At 49.3% G+C, this 16,668-nt stretch overlaps 6 protein-coding genes across 6 annotated transcripts; 1 reads left to right on the top strand and 5 right to left on the bottom strand.

The window, feature by feature from the left end:
• Nucleotides 1–965: 965 nt before the first annotated feature.
• On the top strand, nt 966–1,559 carry FTJAE_13217 (uncharacterized protein; the record flags this gene model as incomplete). The annotated part of the gene is made up of 1 exon (XM_037346338.1): nt 966–1,559. One exon carries the CDS (start codon nt 966–968, stop codon nt 1,557–1,559), a length of 594 nt encoding a protein of 197 aa, XP_037199784.1.
• Nucleotides 1,560–2,068: 509 nt separating this feature from the next.
• On the bottom strand, nt 2,069–4,148 carry FTJAE_13216 (golgi apyrase; the record flags this gene model as incomplete). Its single annotated transcript, XM_037346337.1, has 2 exons — nt 2,069–4,095; nt 4,145–4,148. The coding sequence occupies 2 exons, from the start codon at nt 4,146–4,148 to the stop codon at nt 2,069–2,071; spliced, it is 2,031 nt and encodes a 676-aa protein (XP_037199783.1).
• A 1,253-nt stretch (nt 4,149–5,401) lies between these two features.
• FTJAE_13215 (golgi apyrase) lies at nt 5,402–6,343 on the bottom strand (the record flags this gene model as incomplete). Its single annotated transcript, XM_037346336.1, has 1 exon — nt 5,402–6,343. One exon carries the CDS (start codon nt 6,341–6,343, stop codon nt 5,402–5,404), a length of 942 nt encoding a protein of 313 aa, XP_037199782.1.
• Nucleotides 6,344–6,738: 395 nt separating this feature from the next.
• On the bottom strand, nt 6,739–7,963 carry FTJAE_13214 (e3 ubiquitin ligase CCNB1IP1; the record flags this gene model as incomplete). Its single annotated transcript, XM_037346335.1, has 4 exons — nt 6,739–6,998; nt 7,048–7,413; nt 7,466–7,827; nt 7,887–7,963. The coding sequence occupies 4 exons, from the start codon at nt 7,961–7,963 to the stop codon at nt 6,739–6,741; spliced, it is 1,065 nt and encodes a 354-aa protein (XP_037199781.1).
• A 657-nt stretch (nt 7,964–8,620) lies between these two features.
• FTJAE_13213 (lactose regulatory) lies at nt 8,621–9,485 on the bottom strand (the record flags this gene model as incomplete). The annotated part of the gene is made up of 3 exons (XM_037346334.1): nt 8,621–9,110; nt 9,161–9,380; nt 9,437–9,485. The coding sequence occupies 3 exons, from the start codon at nt 9,483–9,485 to the stop codon at nt 8,621–8,623; spliced, it is 759 nt and encodes a 252-aa protein (XP_037199780.1).
• A 5,229-nt stretch (nt 9,486–14,714) lies between these two features.
• FTJAE_13212 (amyloid beta binding 1) lies at nt 14,715–16,467 on the bottom strand (the record flags this gene model as incomplete). Its single annotated transcript, XM_037346333.1, has 3 exons — nt 14,715–15,070; nt 15,124–16,057; nt 16,108–16,467. The coding sequence occupies 3 exons, from the start codon at nt 16,465–16,467 to the stop codon at nt 14,715–14,717; spliced, it is 1,650 nt and encodes a 549-aa protein (XP_037199779.1).
• Between the last annotated feature and the right edge of the window lie 201 nt (nt 16,468–16,668).

Raw genomic sequence — 16,668 nt, 5'->3', positions numbered from 1 at the left:
TCTGATATCGTATATGCTTAAATAGATAGGTACTTACCTAAGTACGGTAGGTTAGTAGGTAGACGATGAAGTCAATATTGAGTAACCAGGGTACCGACTGTTTGGCAGTAGAAGGTTGATGCAGTTGCGGGCTTTTCCCAAAGTTGCCCGGTTTATATGCGAATTTGACAGAGTAAGCACCTGCGCTCGAAATGTACTACTATATGCTCTTCGGGAGTGATTAGATAGTGTATCTGTCCGGATGTGATTTGAGGCTCTGGCTGTTGTCTGTCTGGTTTTCTCGGTGAAGCTACATCAGGAAATAAGGACGAGATACTGGCGACATCCAATGTTGGTAGCCCCACGCCCCTCGGTGAGACCAAGTTAGTAACTTATTACATACGCTCTCCATGAATCTCCTAACTTTGGCTCTAGACATACCTTCAAAGACTCCAGAAAGTTGAGGGATACATTTCCTTGTACCTTCAGTCTCGTATAGTATAGCCGAATTCTCAATGTTTCTGTCGCCCTACTGACCTACCTCCACTACCTACTATGGTATGGGTATTGGAACATCGAGGGTCGACTTGGCATGCAACCCTGCCTATACCTACCCTAAAGACCCCTGTGGGGAACCCTAGGGGTTTGTCTACCATATGAGGTCACCGTTGATCGGGTCCATTCCATTGCTATCCTTACGGTACTCCGTAGGTACTCAGTCAAAATTCCACTTGTTTCTAGATTACCCTCGAAACACCCACCAATCGTTTCACACTACCTAGACTACCTTACCTTACCTTGCCTTACTCCGTACCAGCCAGCGAAACGACGACAAAGGACCCTTATTATACACACAACTCACCACAGCCTTCCCCTTCTATCCCTGGTCAGGATAAAACATTCCTTTATCATATGATTGATCGATCGATCTCAAGATCCCCTATACCTTACTCATCCCGATACTACTCCGTAGTGCCACCATATCAATGTCAAGCCCACTCTTTGGCATCGTCCCTGCGGGCCAACCGCTCATCACAGAACCTTCTTCAACCCCCTCGGCAACCTCACTCCTCTACGCTCTCCCCACCACAAAACACTTCTCACATATTGTTGTTTTTATGTTACCAGGCATAAGTCTCCCGCCCAACACCGCTGCAGCAATCTACCTAGCAACTGCCGCCGATGTCGCAGCAGCAGCTCAGTCAGGTGGCACACCCAACTTCCGCTTTCTTGGAGGTATAGGCCCTGGAAAGGAGAGCGCCATGTTCAAGGTCAGCGGGGGAGGAGAGGCCAGCGATTTAGTGATTGGTATATCAGTTGAGCCAGAAGTGTCTGTTGGCCAGCGCTTGCAAGAACTCGCTGCCACCAAGTCTGCCAACTCATCAGGCGGCCAGCCCAGTACGGCTATACTCGCACAACGCATCATCCAGAACGCATTCAATTTTTTATCGAGCTTCAGCGGTACAGCAGGACCTGGTGGTGTTGAGGTTGTGCCGCTCAAAGCCTTTGAAAACTGGTGGCGCAAGTTTGAATCAAGAGTTCGGGCAGATCCTAGTTTCCTGGAGAAGCAGTCAGATTAGTGTTGGCTTATAAGCATCTGGATATGCCCGATCAAAGCTTCAAGGTGTATAATATTCGGGCAGGGAGTGAATATATTCAAGGGCGAAAAGGCGAGTCTGGCTGGTATGGTATTTATGGGGGCGGGCATCATAGCAATAAACCAACAGACAAAAGTGCCTGCTTGAGCGACTGACAAAATTGATTAATTGAATACCAATTCGCACAACTGAGCGTACGTCCCTACCGAGAAACAACATCGCTGTGAAACACTTCCAGAAGCTCCAGACAAATAACGTAGTGCGATATCCAAGAGAGACCCCGATTTCGTCCCCAAACTCAACCAACAGATCAACAATTGCCAAGACTCTGTTTTATGGTACAACTTATGCGTTCTTTTGAACGCCATATCTTAATGCTCCTCCAGTTCCACCAAACTCCCTGGCGCCGTGATGTTGCTCCCCCCGAATAAAAAATACCAGATGAATATAAATTTCGCATCAATGTGTCCTCATGAATCATATCGAAGCGCTCAATCTTCCCGTACAGGCGACATGAATGGACTCTTCGCACGAGTTGGGCTGCCGTTGCGGCTCTTTCGGCCAGCACTCAACAGTGAGGGCGATAGCCGTTCTCGACTTTCAGTCCGCACTACAAGTCCGGCACGATCCATTGCTGATGGAGGGCGAGTGAGTTCGTCCGCGCGACCTGCAGAGATACTAGGTGTTGCCAGACCCGATGCTCGTCCCTTTCGCGAACCATTACTACTGCTGTCCGAATGGTCATGTTCATCCGAATCGACATCGCCCAACTCAAAATCAGAGAAGTCACCCTCCTCCATTACTCTCTCATAAGATGGCCCCGAGTTTCGCCCGAAGAGTTTGTGGACAAGAGAGGAGCCGCGGCCTGGTTTCCCTGATCGCTTTCGCCGGCTAATCATGCTGAATATCTTTCTTCTTCGCTCAGGCTTGCGGAGCAAATAGGCGACCAACAGAATTATCAGAACAAATGCGACGAGTCCACCAGTTGATTTCCCAGGCTTTTTCAGAAGATCGTCCAGGTCGTCGTCGTCGTCGTCGTCGTCCCCTGTGTGGGGTGCGATAGGTGAAGAGCCGGCGTACTCAAAATCTTTCGCTATCCCCTTGTCCACATTGCTTCCAAAGCCGACAGGCAGCTCAGAACCGGACGGAGGGACTTGTCCGGCAGCGTATAGGACCATTTTCCCCAAAGTCCAGCTTAATTCGATACCGTCGATTGTGTCCACCGGCCTGAAAGGGTCGTTAAATGACTTCTCACCATCGTCCTTAACAGTGTCGTTGGCTGCACCGCCTTCGAGACCAACACGAGGGATGCCAATTCCGTCGTACAGCATATTAATCAGCCATGAGGCCTTAAAACAAGCCAAACGGGCTTCGGCTGCCTTCTTTTCTGGTGATTTCTTGCGTTTATCAAGATCTCCCTCGATGTCCGACCAATCGCGGCTGCAGAATTCCATGACATTGTTTTGGTATGTCGCCAGATCGTAAGCCTTGTGTTTTCCGCCAAAGACGCCATGAGTTGTATGCCAATATTCTGAAACACCAACAAAGTGATTAATGTCGAAGTCGATACCTGGTACATGCTGGCCGTTGACAAGGCAGGGCTGATCTTCGCATGGCTTGTCTTTGCCCAGCAGAGGATAGGTTACCGTCAAACATTCGTCGAACTTTCCAGTACCAACCAAAACTGTCTTATCCGACCTTGATTCAACAAGTTCACCGTCCAGAGTAGTTCGCAAGCCACGAGGCATGCAGGGGTCAGGCAGCTCGTGGGTAGAGTCAGTATTGTAATGTTCTTGTAGACGTTCGACATAACGGCTGCGGGCTTGATTGGCACCGAATCCGAGCCAGGTTGCGGTGAAGACTTTGTATTCCGATGGTGATCCGTCAAGTGTTCGCATGCGCACAATCTTCAGATCATCCGCATGCTTTGCGGACTCAGTTGCATTTGGAGCAAAGGCAATCTGAGCAGATGCGCCACCCATATCGAGGAAGCCATAGGTGTGATGATTCTTGCCATGGTCGTGCTCCTCAGGGTGATCGAAGCCGCCCAACAAATAATTCGCCGCTATCCAGCCGTACAGACCCTCGGTTTCGCCAGAGATAACCTGAATATGGGCATCGCAATCCGGAAGAATGAATTTCGTATTCGACTGCAAGTACGTGCACATTGATTTGAGGAGTGCCGACTGCTGAGGCTTTGGTAGCAATCGCATGCCGGCCGTTGCCATGAGGTAAACGGGAGTATCGGAAATCTTGCTGTCGGGGACTTCGTCGAGAGCGATATCGATCAGCTGCTGTAGGTGATCGGGGCCGATTTGCGCAGGCTTCTCTGCAAAACTCGACACTCCAGGATGGATCTTCTTGTTTTCCTTGAGCTTAATCTTGGGGAGAGACCTGAGCTCGGCAGCCGATGCATCTTTGGTAGCTTTGGCGTGATTCTTCCACTTGTAGATGTATACTCGAGTTCCTGAGGAACCAGCGTCAAGAATGACGCCATACTGTGCTGTATGGGACACAACTGTTAGTCAAAGTTTACCAGCGAGAAGGCGAATACCGACATGATTTACCCATTAGGGTAGAAGATTGGGTTGTTTAGTTCTGACAGGTGCAACAGCGACGATACGGACCGATCAAATTAGATATGAGTTGGCGTAACTTGTTTGGTCGTCGCGAATGTTCTTCTTGATAAGTATACCGCAATCGGATTTGGACGAGCTGTTCCAACTGTTATGCGATGGTTTGTGATGTTGCGATACGCTCGATACGGGGTAGATCCCCAATTGAGCGAAGTTGATGATATTTCGACTTTGACGATAGCGAGAGCGTCGAGAAGACCAAACGAGATTAAACTAGAGGCCGGCCCCCGAAAGGATATCGTTGAATAGGTCTAATTTAGGAAGTGAAGCGAGTGTCGAGCATCATCCGGATGCGTAAGCGAGTGGAAGTTGCAGGTATAAAGTTGCAAACAAGAGTCGTACTTGTAGGAAGATTCCAACAAGGACCGGGACGAAGAAGTGATCAAGGCCAAAAGAGGGTTAGCGAAGATGAAGTTTGACAAGGATTCGACGAAGACACGAGACGGGAAGTGGATTTGGTCTCGAATTGATTGGACCAAGATAGTGCATACGGCGCAGTGCAGTGCAGTAGGACAGGACAGGACAGCTGGTGATTCAAGATAAGGAAGGCTGCTGTTGATAAGATGATAAGGAGGGAAATGGAAGGGACGAAAACAGAACCACAGGGGGCATTGCTTCGATTCTGTTGGCTCGCTCGCTGGAATGGATTCTGTACGCATACATGCAGTATGCGGAATGGCGTCAGCAATGCATACCTACCTCCCACCTTATTAGGTACCTTACGCGGCCATGCCATTGAAACTTTAAGCTTTGCATCACGTGAAAGTCTAAGAATAGATATACCCTAGACAGTGAGATGAGCCAGATCTGATACGAACATTGTCGTAAATTGATTGATCACACTCACTCACTTATAGTGTCGTTCGATGGACCGGATGGTATCCCTGGACCATAGTTTATCTTAGGGGAAATATTCATTTATTCCAATGTATCGTCTTTATTCGCATTCGGTCATTGTAATCTACATACTGTCTTGCCCGGGAAACTCGAAAGACACCCCTATCTGTCACATACAACTAGACAACCACTTGTTGGAGACAAGAAACAGGATGAAACGAAAAAAAGGTAGAAGCCAATATATGAATGATCCGGGGTGATGAATAAACCGCAAAAATCCCAACCTACCTAAACAATATAGGTACCTCGATGTTAAGAACGATCCGCTTCAGCATAGCCCAGCTAACTTAATTAAATGTCACCATCCTCCAGCCTTACCACCGCAGAAGTCTTGTTCTGCAGTCCCATGTCCTTGTTGTACTGCTCACGAAGCCCAGGGTACTTTCTTTCGTACCACTGAACGCGGGCTTGCAGCCACAGCATGGTCGTTTGAAGTCCCCTCAATACCTGCAGCAGGGGAACAGGTTCTTGTAGAATTGGACTCCAATACTCCCATTCATGTGTCTGGCAGTACAGCTTGAAGGCAAACTCTTTCGCTTCGAGTATTTGGCGCTCTAGCTCCGTTCTGATTTCCGTTAGCTGTTCGCAATCTCTCCGGATCGTCTGTATGCGTGTCTCGTGACGAAGAATTTCAGCATCATCTTGGACGACATGACTTGGACCTAGAGGAATACAAGGTTCACCCGATAGTATCTTGAGATCCCTCTCATGTTCAACAATTCCGTCTCTCTGTTCATGAGGTGTGTCTTTGTGCTGGTGACCAGAGTCCATCGCATGATCGCGTATAGGGTCAGAAATAATAATGAACTTGCCGCTCTCTCCGGGTGGATGAGAGTCGTCAGTGGCAGGAACTGGGCGAGAGCCAGGAGTTTCATGTCGCTGCGCTGACTGACTTCGCTCAAGTCTCGCCCGGGAATATGTATGTCTGTTGTCACCTGGTAGCTCCGCTAGTAAAGGGGGAAGCCGTTGCAGTTCCATGGCGGGACGTGATATAATGTTTGGAGGCGAAACCGTACCTTGAATTTTGGTTTGTTCAACGAGATACTGTGCCCGTAGACTCTGAGGTCTAGCCCCAATCCTTCTTAGCTTATGCCATCCCCTAGTCTTTTCCCTGATGCGCGCGAATATTTGCACAGGTTTACCACCGTCTCCCGAACCTGATGGCTCAGATGACGGCAAACCTAGTGCCGCTTGGGTATGCCATTTAATTTTAGCGATGAAGCTGTCTTGCATGTTTGATCGCCTGTTGGAAAAGTATGTGATGTTCGAAATAAGTGCTGCTCTCCTATGGAGAAGAGAAGATCGAGTTTAGAATGCTGTGGAAACTGCTGCTTTTAATGTCTACGATTCAGTCACCACATACAAGAAAACGCATATATGTTTTCTCAACGGTCACTGTGTTCCCATCAAAGCCATTGATTGAATAAATTATCTATCAGTGTGAACAAAGCGCCAGACCAGAACACTATTGAGCAGATGAAAAGCAAAACCACTATTGAATTTCCCCTCCTTTGTTCTGAAGCATCAAATATCTATCGCTAATGCCGGTCTTGCGAACAAAGCGACAGAATATAGCGCAACAAGCTTGATGCACTGAAGACGGCCACTTTCTTAATGTTCTGTTCATTTCATAGATGCCTCGAAGGCATATCTAATGCTGGCGGGTTATTGGCTTGGCTGACTTTGATGCCGGATGTTAGTCCAACACCTGCCAGACTACCCCGATGATGACTGAAACCTGGAGCAAACGTGTTTGTAGACTGCCTTGTACCGCCAAAACCAGGAATCGGGGTTCCTGCGAGAGTTGGCAATGTCGTCGTTTGATGTACGGATGTTGTGTTGATGCCAGATCGACGGAGGCCACCAACAGGGGCTTCTGATGTATCGCCTGTCATACGTTAGCAAGTACCGTATGTGGGTGAAATGAAGATGCTCACGATGGGATGAGCCTCCCAGTCGTGGCCAATGGTTTCCTTCTCTTGTCATATTTGTATAGTTTCGTGAGAGGCCGGTGTTCATTCCCGAGATATCGATGCGATGACTCTGGCTGAAGGCTGGCGGAGGGACAATTTCAGCATGTATTTGTGTGGGTAAGTTCACTTCATAGCCCGAGTCCATCTGGTTTGTTTGTAAAGTTGAGTCAACAGCATCCGATGCTGCCCTCTGAATCTGACCGAGCTCAGCCTTTCTCTTGACTTTGTCGTAGAGTTCTTGTAACTGCAGGACCTTACGACTTTTGTCTTTGTAAGCCCGAGAGATTTCGTCATTCTTGCGCCGCAGAGCATCTTGTTCTGCTGCCAGACCTGCTCTGTGTCAGCTGAATAGGTGCGAATTTGGGAGAAGTAGAGCACTAACTTGACAACTTATGGTGAAGACCTTCGATCTCCGAATTAGCGTCGTTTACGGTCTTTTCAAGGCGGACGCTGAGGTTTGAGTACTTGTCGGTCAGGGTTTTGTATAAATACTGCTGGTAATAGATGTCTTGGGTGGTCTGGTAAGCCCAGAAGCTGAGAGCGCGGCCGGCACATTCCATGATAACGTTGGGGCTCAGTCCGCTTAGAACACTGGTCTTGTAGTCTTCACTTGGACTCAGGTTCGTAATCACGGCGTCGTCCGGATTGGTTAGTTGAGAGTGGCAGGCAGGGCATGTGTTGCGGCGATCAGCTTCCTGTCCGTTGACACCGAGTCGCTGGGCGCATTCGATGCAGAAGATATGGCTATTAATCTTGGTGTCAGAGCATCGCAGGCTTCTGGCTTCTGAATGAAATATGCTTACCTGCATGTCGTCACAAGTGCACGTTCGCTCAGCTCTCTTCGACATTTGAGGTTATTGCATGTGAGTGCATGCTCCATGTCTACTACTCTTTGATTCTGCGCCCGCGTCACGCAAACGAATCGTGCCCAAGAATGGTTGTTTTCTGATGAAAGGGGATGGTTTGCAAATCATCTTGAGGATAGGTTCGTCATGGTTGATGCCAACAGACGTGGGAAGGAGGAGCACCGCGATAATGCCTTCCAGATTTGGAACTTCAAGTTTGCTTACCTAAAGGCACTAAGGTACCTACCTATAGGTATAGTACCTTAGTACCATAGGTGCACTTCAATGGAAATCACCTCGACGGTGGATTGGAGAGATGGAAGCTAACACAGAGACAGTACCTGAGGTAGGTAGGTAGGTAAGCCAAGGGACCTTAGGTACTAAGGTAAGGTACTCAGACATCAAGAGATATGTAACTATGTGTTTGTATATAGATACTACCTAAGAGAGGCAAAGCAAAGCGCACCTACCTAAGGTAGGTGGGTAGGTAGGTAGTCATACTGTAGATAGTAGGTACCTAAAGTAAAGCGAAACAACGTAAAGCAAGTAAAGGGTCGTGACCTCGTTTCATTGTCGTAAGCTGTGATCCGGCCAGGGAGACGACCTGCGTCCCCGGGGGTGCATGGTGCCCCTATACCCACTCAGAGTCGGGAATCGCATGTAAAAATACATAGAGAAAGGTTACATTTTCGTCATCTCATTTCAAGCGAGCCGTAGATTCCACGCTCATCCTCATACATCGAGTGTTGCATCGGAGTGACCAAGTCATGGCCATATGGCTGACCCTCCATCATAGATGGCACAGGCGCCGAGCTCCATTGCCGTGAGCTATAGTCCCACCAGGTTTGTTGTGTGAGATAGCCGGATCCATCATTGGTTTCAAGCTGTTCGGTGGGTATCTCAAATTCGAGCTCTCCAATGAGCGAGTCGAGGTCAGCCTCGAGAGAAGACTGAAGTTCCAGGAGAGAGTCTGATGGGACCAGGGATGTGTCTGGCTTGGGGAATGATGATTCGAGAGGTGGTGATGGAAGAGGATCTCCAAGTGTACATTGTGATTGAGCCAGGAGGTTGATAAGTTCCTGTTTGTCCATGGTCCGCAGGGCAGAAACGTCATGGTTTGGGTAAAGGCGCCGAAGCACTGACCGACATTCCTCGAGAGATTGTGCCAAGCTATCCAGAGCCCTGGAGGACAGTTAGCCCAAGAGGTCTTCAGTTTTTGACATGTCACTTACTTTCTGGACGGAATCATTCGCTGGCGATGTTTATCGTAAGAGCAGCTCTTTGGAGCTCGGCTGGTGATGCATTGGCCGCATGGCAGCTTGCCATCGCACCGGATCTTTCTTCGTTTGCACTCGGTACAGGCATGGGGAGTTGTTATACGCCGAGTGCCGGCGACTCTGGGTCTTGCACTGCTGGAAGCAGCGGGCTGCTTTTTGGGAATGATGCCCTGGACTTTGATGCTGTCAGGATATGAAGACGACAATGATGATGGGTTGAGGTTGACTTACAGGTGTGAAAGGAGCCACCAGCGGCAACCTTTGTACTTGAAGGAGACATGTTAACAAGGAGTTGACAGCGCTAGTCAGGAAGATAATCCTATTGTGCAAGCCACGAAGAGAAAGGGCCCCCAATCTTTGATCTGTGTAAGGCTGGACACCACACTTATTAAGTAGTGCTGTTAGTGAAGCAGGTCTGCCAAGGACTTTAAAGTAGCGGCGACGATGTTACGGTCGAGCCGGCGCCACCCCTAGCAGATAATGCGGAGAAGTAACGCTGCTAGACGTACGGGAATGGATCGTGGGGAACAGGAGAGCAGGGTCCTCATTCGTGGGATGATGCAAGTCCTTGAAAAAGGACGCATGAAGAGGGACGATCCAGAGCGTATGGGGTAGCGTAGCATAAGACGACACGACACGACACAGCACTACGGATACGCAGCAGACGACCGACTGGTTTTTGCCCGGAGAGATGAGAGGGGGGCGGCTATGACATTTGACTATGCCCAAGTAATGGGACGTGAAATTAAAAGCAGGTTAAGCTCAGGGTCCTGTTTGTTGACGATTGTGTTCGGGCATGGCGACCCATTTGGAAATGCCTGCAGAGGAGATTTGCTCAGAGTAGGACGAGACAGGACGTGATCTGCTGGGTCACCTCCACGACAGATCAGTTTCTGCGCGTCATTTCGTGTATTGTACCCGAGGTTAATTAGACGCTTCTGCATTGCATCGAGACTGGCCAAAGACAGACAGCACCGGCAATATCTGTATCCGTACGAATACACGAATACCCTCAAGGCATCATACCAACAATCGCAATGAGGTAGGGCAGGACAGGGCAAGGCTCAAGCAAGGCATGGTGATGTGAGGTGACGATTCAGGAGTACCTGCAGTTCCAGAGTCGAGTCCAGCCCAGCCGAGCCCAACGCTATCCCCTCACCATTGCAAGCCAATCCAACCCAACCCAGCCCTTAATGACGGGCATATTGGCTTGGGCGGGCCGAAGCATTCACGGCAGTCGGCTGATGGCTGCAACGGAGGAGAAGGAGGAGGAGTACTAACTAGCAGCAGCAGCAGCAGAGTCCAAGCTTGTAAGCAAGATCTCCTAGAGGCCTCGGCGTTGCGGTAGGTCCCTTATTCCCGAAGAGTAACAGTAACAGTAGCATCGCCTCGCATCCATCACACGGCGGTCCCTCGTCATGCTTCTTCAACATCGGCGGCCCCATGCAAGTCCAAGTCCAAGTCCAAGTCCAAGGCCAAGTCCAGGACGGGACAGGATGACTGTGGTGGCTTAATGCGACAGGCAACAGGGCAGTAAAAGGCCACGAGATGAAGGGGCCAAATGCATGCATCCAAGTGTGCATGTATGTATGTAGTTCGAGCCGCCGCCGATTGCTGTCCTATCACGTTTATCCATGCCCTGGCCCCCTGGTCGATTTGCATTTATCCAGGAACCACATCTCAAGCTTCCTATTTCGGACTTAGCAATTTTATGGTTAAGTTGACAAGTTACGGGGTATTCCTGGGGAAGAGACTCAATCGATGAACCAACATTCACTGAATGATCTGCTTTGACTGTACAATTGAGGCGTACGTCCCTATGTCCCTACGTGTTGGGTTGACAAGCGAGATCGTGTACTACATAGAGTGGATTACATCCATACCTACATGTTGGCTCGTATATGTATGAGATCTATCTACCTATCTATCATCTGTCTATATGCCAGATCGTCCGTCAATCCTTGAGCGCTCACATCACAACACAAGACAATAGAAAAAAACAAAAAAATAAAAAAAAAAAAAAAGTAAGGATAATGTCGAATGTAATTCCGCTCTCCCTGACGAATTTTCCGTCAAGCGCTATATCATGCAGGTATTCATCCGATGTTACCACTCGCCTCCCCATTGACCTTAGTCTTGCCTCAGTAATTAACCACATCACACATCACCTTGCTTGCTTTCACCAACTAGAACAAAAGCGCGCACTTCACGCACCGCACGCACGCACGCACACACACACACACACACACACACACACACACAAGCACACACGCAGGCACAAGCAAATCAAAGCAATTCAAGCAAGGCAAGCGATTCGTTCACATGGACAACCTCCGAGGATGGGACACCCAACTTCTCCAAGGCACCGACTGACCGACCTAGCACATAACAGAACAGAACAGAAACGCATGCACGCACTCTTGTCAAAAATGAGCCTCGCATAGCGCGTGTGATCATTAATCGACCCATCGGAGACTTCTTTCATACCACTCACAGAACTCTGGTTAATATGTACTCCCTCTACTAGTACCAAGGGTCTGGGATCCTCGGCCCGTTTCTCTGAATCCCCTCCAGCTCCACGACTTCTACCCCGGGTTTTCCCCTCCAAGCCCTCCAACTGTTTCGGACCCTGGTTACCTTTCAGGGAAGGTGACCGTGATCCGGCTGGATAATAACTTACTCCTGATACCGAACTCCGTGTCCACTGCTCGTCACGCTCCACGAGACTCTCGGAGACTCCCTCGATCTGATCCCTTCAGAGAGAGGCCCGCTCACTGCTCTCCTCAGTTTACAAAGACCTGGGGTCCCCGGCGCCAAGATTCATCCACTTCAGAATGAGCCGGCCTGATTTACCGACCATGCTCCCACGTGAGTTGGCTATCGGAACACTCTGGCAGGCCCTCGCCCGCTGTCCTCAGCCTCTGCCCCCTCCGGCCGGATGGGTCTGACTGTAACGAGCTATTCCAGACAGCTTCGTGATTCTACCCTCATCTAATCCATCGATATGTACGGATACGTCTGTCTGTCTCCTGTATGCATGCGCTGGACACTTCAAAGCCACGCCTGAGATTCCAGGTCGAGCGGCCAGTCGGAGCGTAAACCCGTGGTTACCATCATGCCCGGATTCAACATCAGACATTGTCTCTATCAAGAATAAACTCAACCCAGAACTAACCCTCCATCAGCAGCTCAACACCCTATTCTTTGCTTCTTGCTGACGGTTTGCATGAATATTGAATACTCTGCTGCCATGAGCACTTCGACCTTGGCAACACTCACTCGACAAGCTCTGGACACTAACTGTAGCTCTGCTTCATGCCTCCCTCACCGGAACAGGATTTTCGTGTTTAACCTGGAAAAGATCTCGGAAATCTCGGGTTCTCCGTCACACCAGACACTAGAATCTTGAAGAAAGAACCTCATTCTGTCCTCCGATAGGCACGCCGTTAAACATCCGGTCACGGTCCTTTTGCATGTCCGTCGATCATAATACTTGTAGAATGCTGAGAGCCCCTGTAGCATCCCCAGTAGCAGTGAAGAAAACAGTATAGTGGCACTTATATACCCCATATGTGACTCGATCTGATAACATGTCATGGCAGCACCCCTCAAATCCGGCACTGGAGACCCCATGAGCTTGCACTCGTTCAGACTAGTAGCCGCCGAAACTCGGTGCCAAGTGTAGACTAGCAGAGACGGCCCAAAATAATGCCGAAGATTGATTCGATTTCGCCTAATATCCCGTGGTTCATGCCTAGATGTGACCAGAGGTCACCAAACATACAGCTTGACAAGGCCATTGTATACATCAAATATAGCTTAGCCGAGTGATGGCTGGAGACAGTGCTCCTTGCGAGATCCACAGCAGATCCGGCGCGTTAGGTAAACTTTGTTATTAGCCATGAGTCTAATGATGTAGTTGTTGTTGTCCTGGTAATAAACCTCCGGGCTTGTTATAGGGGCACTGCTGGACAGCCGACCTGCTTCATAGGAATACAGTTCGCCACGAACACTCGCAACAACTACACTGTACAAACTTGGACATGAGGTCTTTGTTACACTCTTGGCCTCAATTGCTGCTACTCAGACATGCAGGCTGTGCGTACCTTACAGCGGAGGTCAGACAGCACTAGGCTTGAAGAACTTGGCAGCCAATGTAGAGGCGGTGGCAACGTCCAGCAAGAGCAGAAGCTTTGCTGAAAGAAGACGTCGTATTGCCATAAAGCGGTGAGTGGTAAATCATTCCGTGATCCGCCCTTGATACGACTGTTGATCAACTTGAGACGTGGTAGAGCGCTTGCCACCTGACGTCCGGGGTAAAGAAACACTCCCTCTCAACCCACCTCCGTTGAAGCTCCCGCCCTCTTTGCCAAAGCTGAGCAATAGGAGGACTTACTGGTAGCCCTATGAGACTAGCAAACTAGGTTGTACCTTGATGATTGCGGTCGTTTCTAGAGAGTTCCCGTCAAAGTTCTCACAGCCTCCACACCGGCAACAAGAGCGTCGATCCAGAGACAGATGCGACTCAGGCAACCCTGCTAGCGTATACAGGTATCTCGGGAAGATGCGAGAGAGAGTTTTCGGCAGGAAGAGGCTTTTAGCAATTGGCAATATTCAGCAAGGGTGACTGACGGTGGAGGACTTGATCAGTTTGCTGGGGCAAGGAGCTCGTGGCAGGCGAACTCAAACACAGCGCTCATTCGTTGGCCACAACATACCTTGCCAGAATATAGGTAGCTAGACTTTAGTATAGTTATCTTACGATGGCAAAAACGAACGTAATTCCTCACCGGTTCCTGGCCTGATATCGAGATGACATGTTTGATGCCAGGAGTGTCGATGGCCCCGCAACCCACAACTATCACCGAATGAGGCCTTGTTCGTACGTATGTACTCATGAGTTCAGGATACTGCGGAAACGCAGTCTTTCGATGAAACGTGACTAGTTCTCATAGTGGGACTGTCTTAGTCAAGCAACATGATCTGCTCATATACCAGGAACATCGGGAGGCGTCCCGGACGCTTCATTGCATAGAACATGCAAGGCGAAGTGGCCATAATCAACACCATCATCATATTGACCACATACGACCATAGGTAGTGGAAAATACGGGATCCCGTCCGCTCTCCCATAGTCAAGCCACTAACCGGCGGATTAGTAGTTGGGTCGGTGACGACCAGCGAATCCCCGCTGTTGTATGTCCTTTTTGCTGGGAGCGTGTCTTTGATTTCTTGTTTTCGGGCAAGTATCGTCTTTTGCTCACGGCTGGGGCGAACACGTGGTCGATGATTGCGGTTGGGGTTGAGTGAGAATCGCGATATGGAAACCGAAACCTGTTGTTATTCAGAAGATGGCGTCAGGAGACCCTACCACGTTGAGCTACTCCACGATTCCTTCAAAGTCGCTCGATGCGATGGTTTCTATTGTAAATCCTTCTATCCAGTCATTAATCGTGACATTGCTCCGTTTCCATCTCTCCTATGAGATACCTCCAAGGGCCAATATTCTTTACAGGCGGAGGACCTGACAACGACTGTCGATACCGTCGAAAATACAAGTGTTGTCGATGGGCACATATTGCTTGGTGATGATCTTGATCATCTCTTGAGCGACCATGCCGCCAGTAAGGGCTGATATGTTGTGAAGCTCGCCACCGGCCGCGCGCTCAACCTCTTGGGCAGTCTTCTTGTATCGTTCGTTTTCCGTGGCTTTTGGTGCAACCTTGCCAATGAAACCCATAATCTCATCTGCAGAAGCAGTCTTGGTATTTGATGTTGCCAACAGGGCGAGATACAGTGGGACCAGGGATAGAGGCATCTCGGGCCCAGCAAAGGCTGATATCTCGTCGTTTGCTAGCTCTTGTTCTGGACGCTATATGTTATTGAAAGTCCTTCTGGCCAGGAAGAGCTGTACTTACCGACAAGCTTATCGAGACTGGTAGCCTTGCCTCCAGGGGCATTAATGAGCTTGATAAAAGAAGCATTCTTGCAGAAGAGTTCGACCTGCTCGGGATCCACGTCCTGACCGCCAGGAAGACTTCGAGCGGTTTCCAGAACTTGACTAACATCCTGGCGGGCCCGTTCTTTGTAAATATTCTGTAGTTTGATGTACACGTTGGATTGGGCCTTCATGTCAGGCAGTCCCCCAGGGACAGGTAAGCGGCCATGTTGGTCATAGAATCGTTTCACAGCCTCTGTGATGACCCAGAAGCCTGATGTAATCTCCTCCTGGCAAACATTAGCAATAAAGTTGACAATAGTTACATTCATTCTTACAGGATCTTGGTGCACATAGTCAAAGACTTGTCGAAGAGAACTGGGGAGGGAGGGCTTTACGACATGTTTCATCACAGCAGCTACAGCCTCTTCAAAATTCTCTTCGCCTCCTTCAGGGTTGTCTGTCCTCATGGCTTCCGAGACAGTTTTGCGGAATGCGGTCTTGTCGACGTAGCTGGTAGGGTAAGCGCCGCCGTGAGCTTGTTTCCACCGTTCTAGATAATGAAGGAGAATGACGACCATAGGCAAGTGACCATGCTCATGACTATCGAGGTTGTCGATGTTTTCAGTCATGCTCTGGGAAAACTCAAGGAGTTCGGGCCAAGGGGCTAGAAGTCGCAGATCTGTCGTGGCGGTCTCGTCGGGATGGGTGTCAACGATAGGAAATGTGCCAGGTATTGTGGTCTTGAAGTAGGAGTAGTATCCAACAGAATGAACTGCAATTGTAGGAATTTTATATTGGAGAGAATAATCCTGAATTAGCTGAACCTGATCTTGAGGCAAAGGAAGTGCATATAGGATCATGGTGAATGTAGGCGAGCTACTGAGAAAGTGATCTAGATGGAAAGATTCACCCTGAGATATGTCAGCGGGATGGTTGCGACTGAGCAGATAGAACAACATACCTGGGTTTTAGGATACCATTCACCCTGTACTTCAGGATTAAGTTCCAAGAGAAAGTTGGTGCAAGCTTCAGCTCTGGACTTGCCCAGCCAGCTATCATCTACGAAGAAATTGACACCCAGATCTTGATGGGTTACAATATTCTGGTCGGCAATGGTGAACCGGCCAATACCAGGCAGAACAAGATTCTTGAGAGTCTCAACGCCGACGGTACCTGCACCGGAGTTGACGAGGAGGATATTGGCCGACTCGAGAGCCGCCTGACCCGAGGCAGCCCAAAGTCGGAGTTGGCGGTCATATTTCCGCTCCTTCTCTGATGGGCCTTGAAGTACTGGGGGAGTCTGGATCATGACATCGGCCATATTGAGGTCCGATGCTGATGAACGAGAGTGTACGTGACTATGACTATGACTGTCCAGGTTATTATGATGCGATGTGGCACCACGTAGCTTGATCTGTAGAAAGTCAAACAGCGAGCAGACGGACTTTGGATAAACGAGCGTTGCGAGACCCCCGATAAGATGTGAGAGACTGCTGGTAGCAGTAGTATAGATGATACTGAT

Source organism: Fusarium tjaetaba (assembly GCF_013396195.1).
Source record: "Fusarium tjaetaba strain NRRL 66243 chromosome Unknown NRRL66243_c0000391, whole genome shotgun sequence".
NCBI classification, from domain to species: domain Eukaryota; kingdom Fungi; phylum Ascomycota; class Sordariomycetes; order Hypocreales; family Nectriaceae; genus Fusarium; species Fusarium tjaetaba.
The sequence above is the reverse complement of the archived record's forward strand: the minus strand, read 5'-3'. Positions and strand labels throughout refer to the sequence as shown.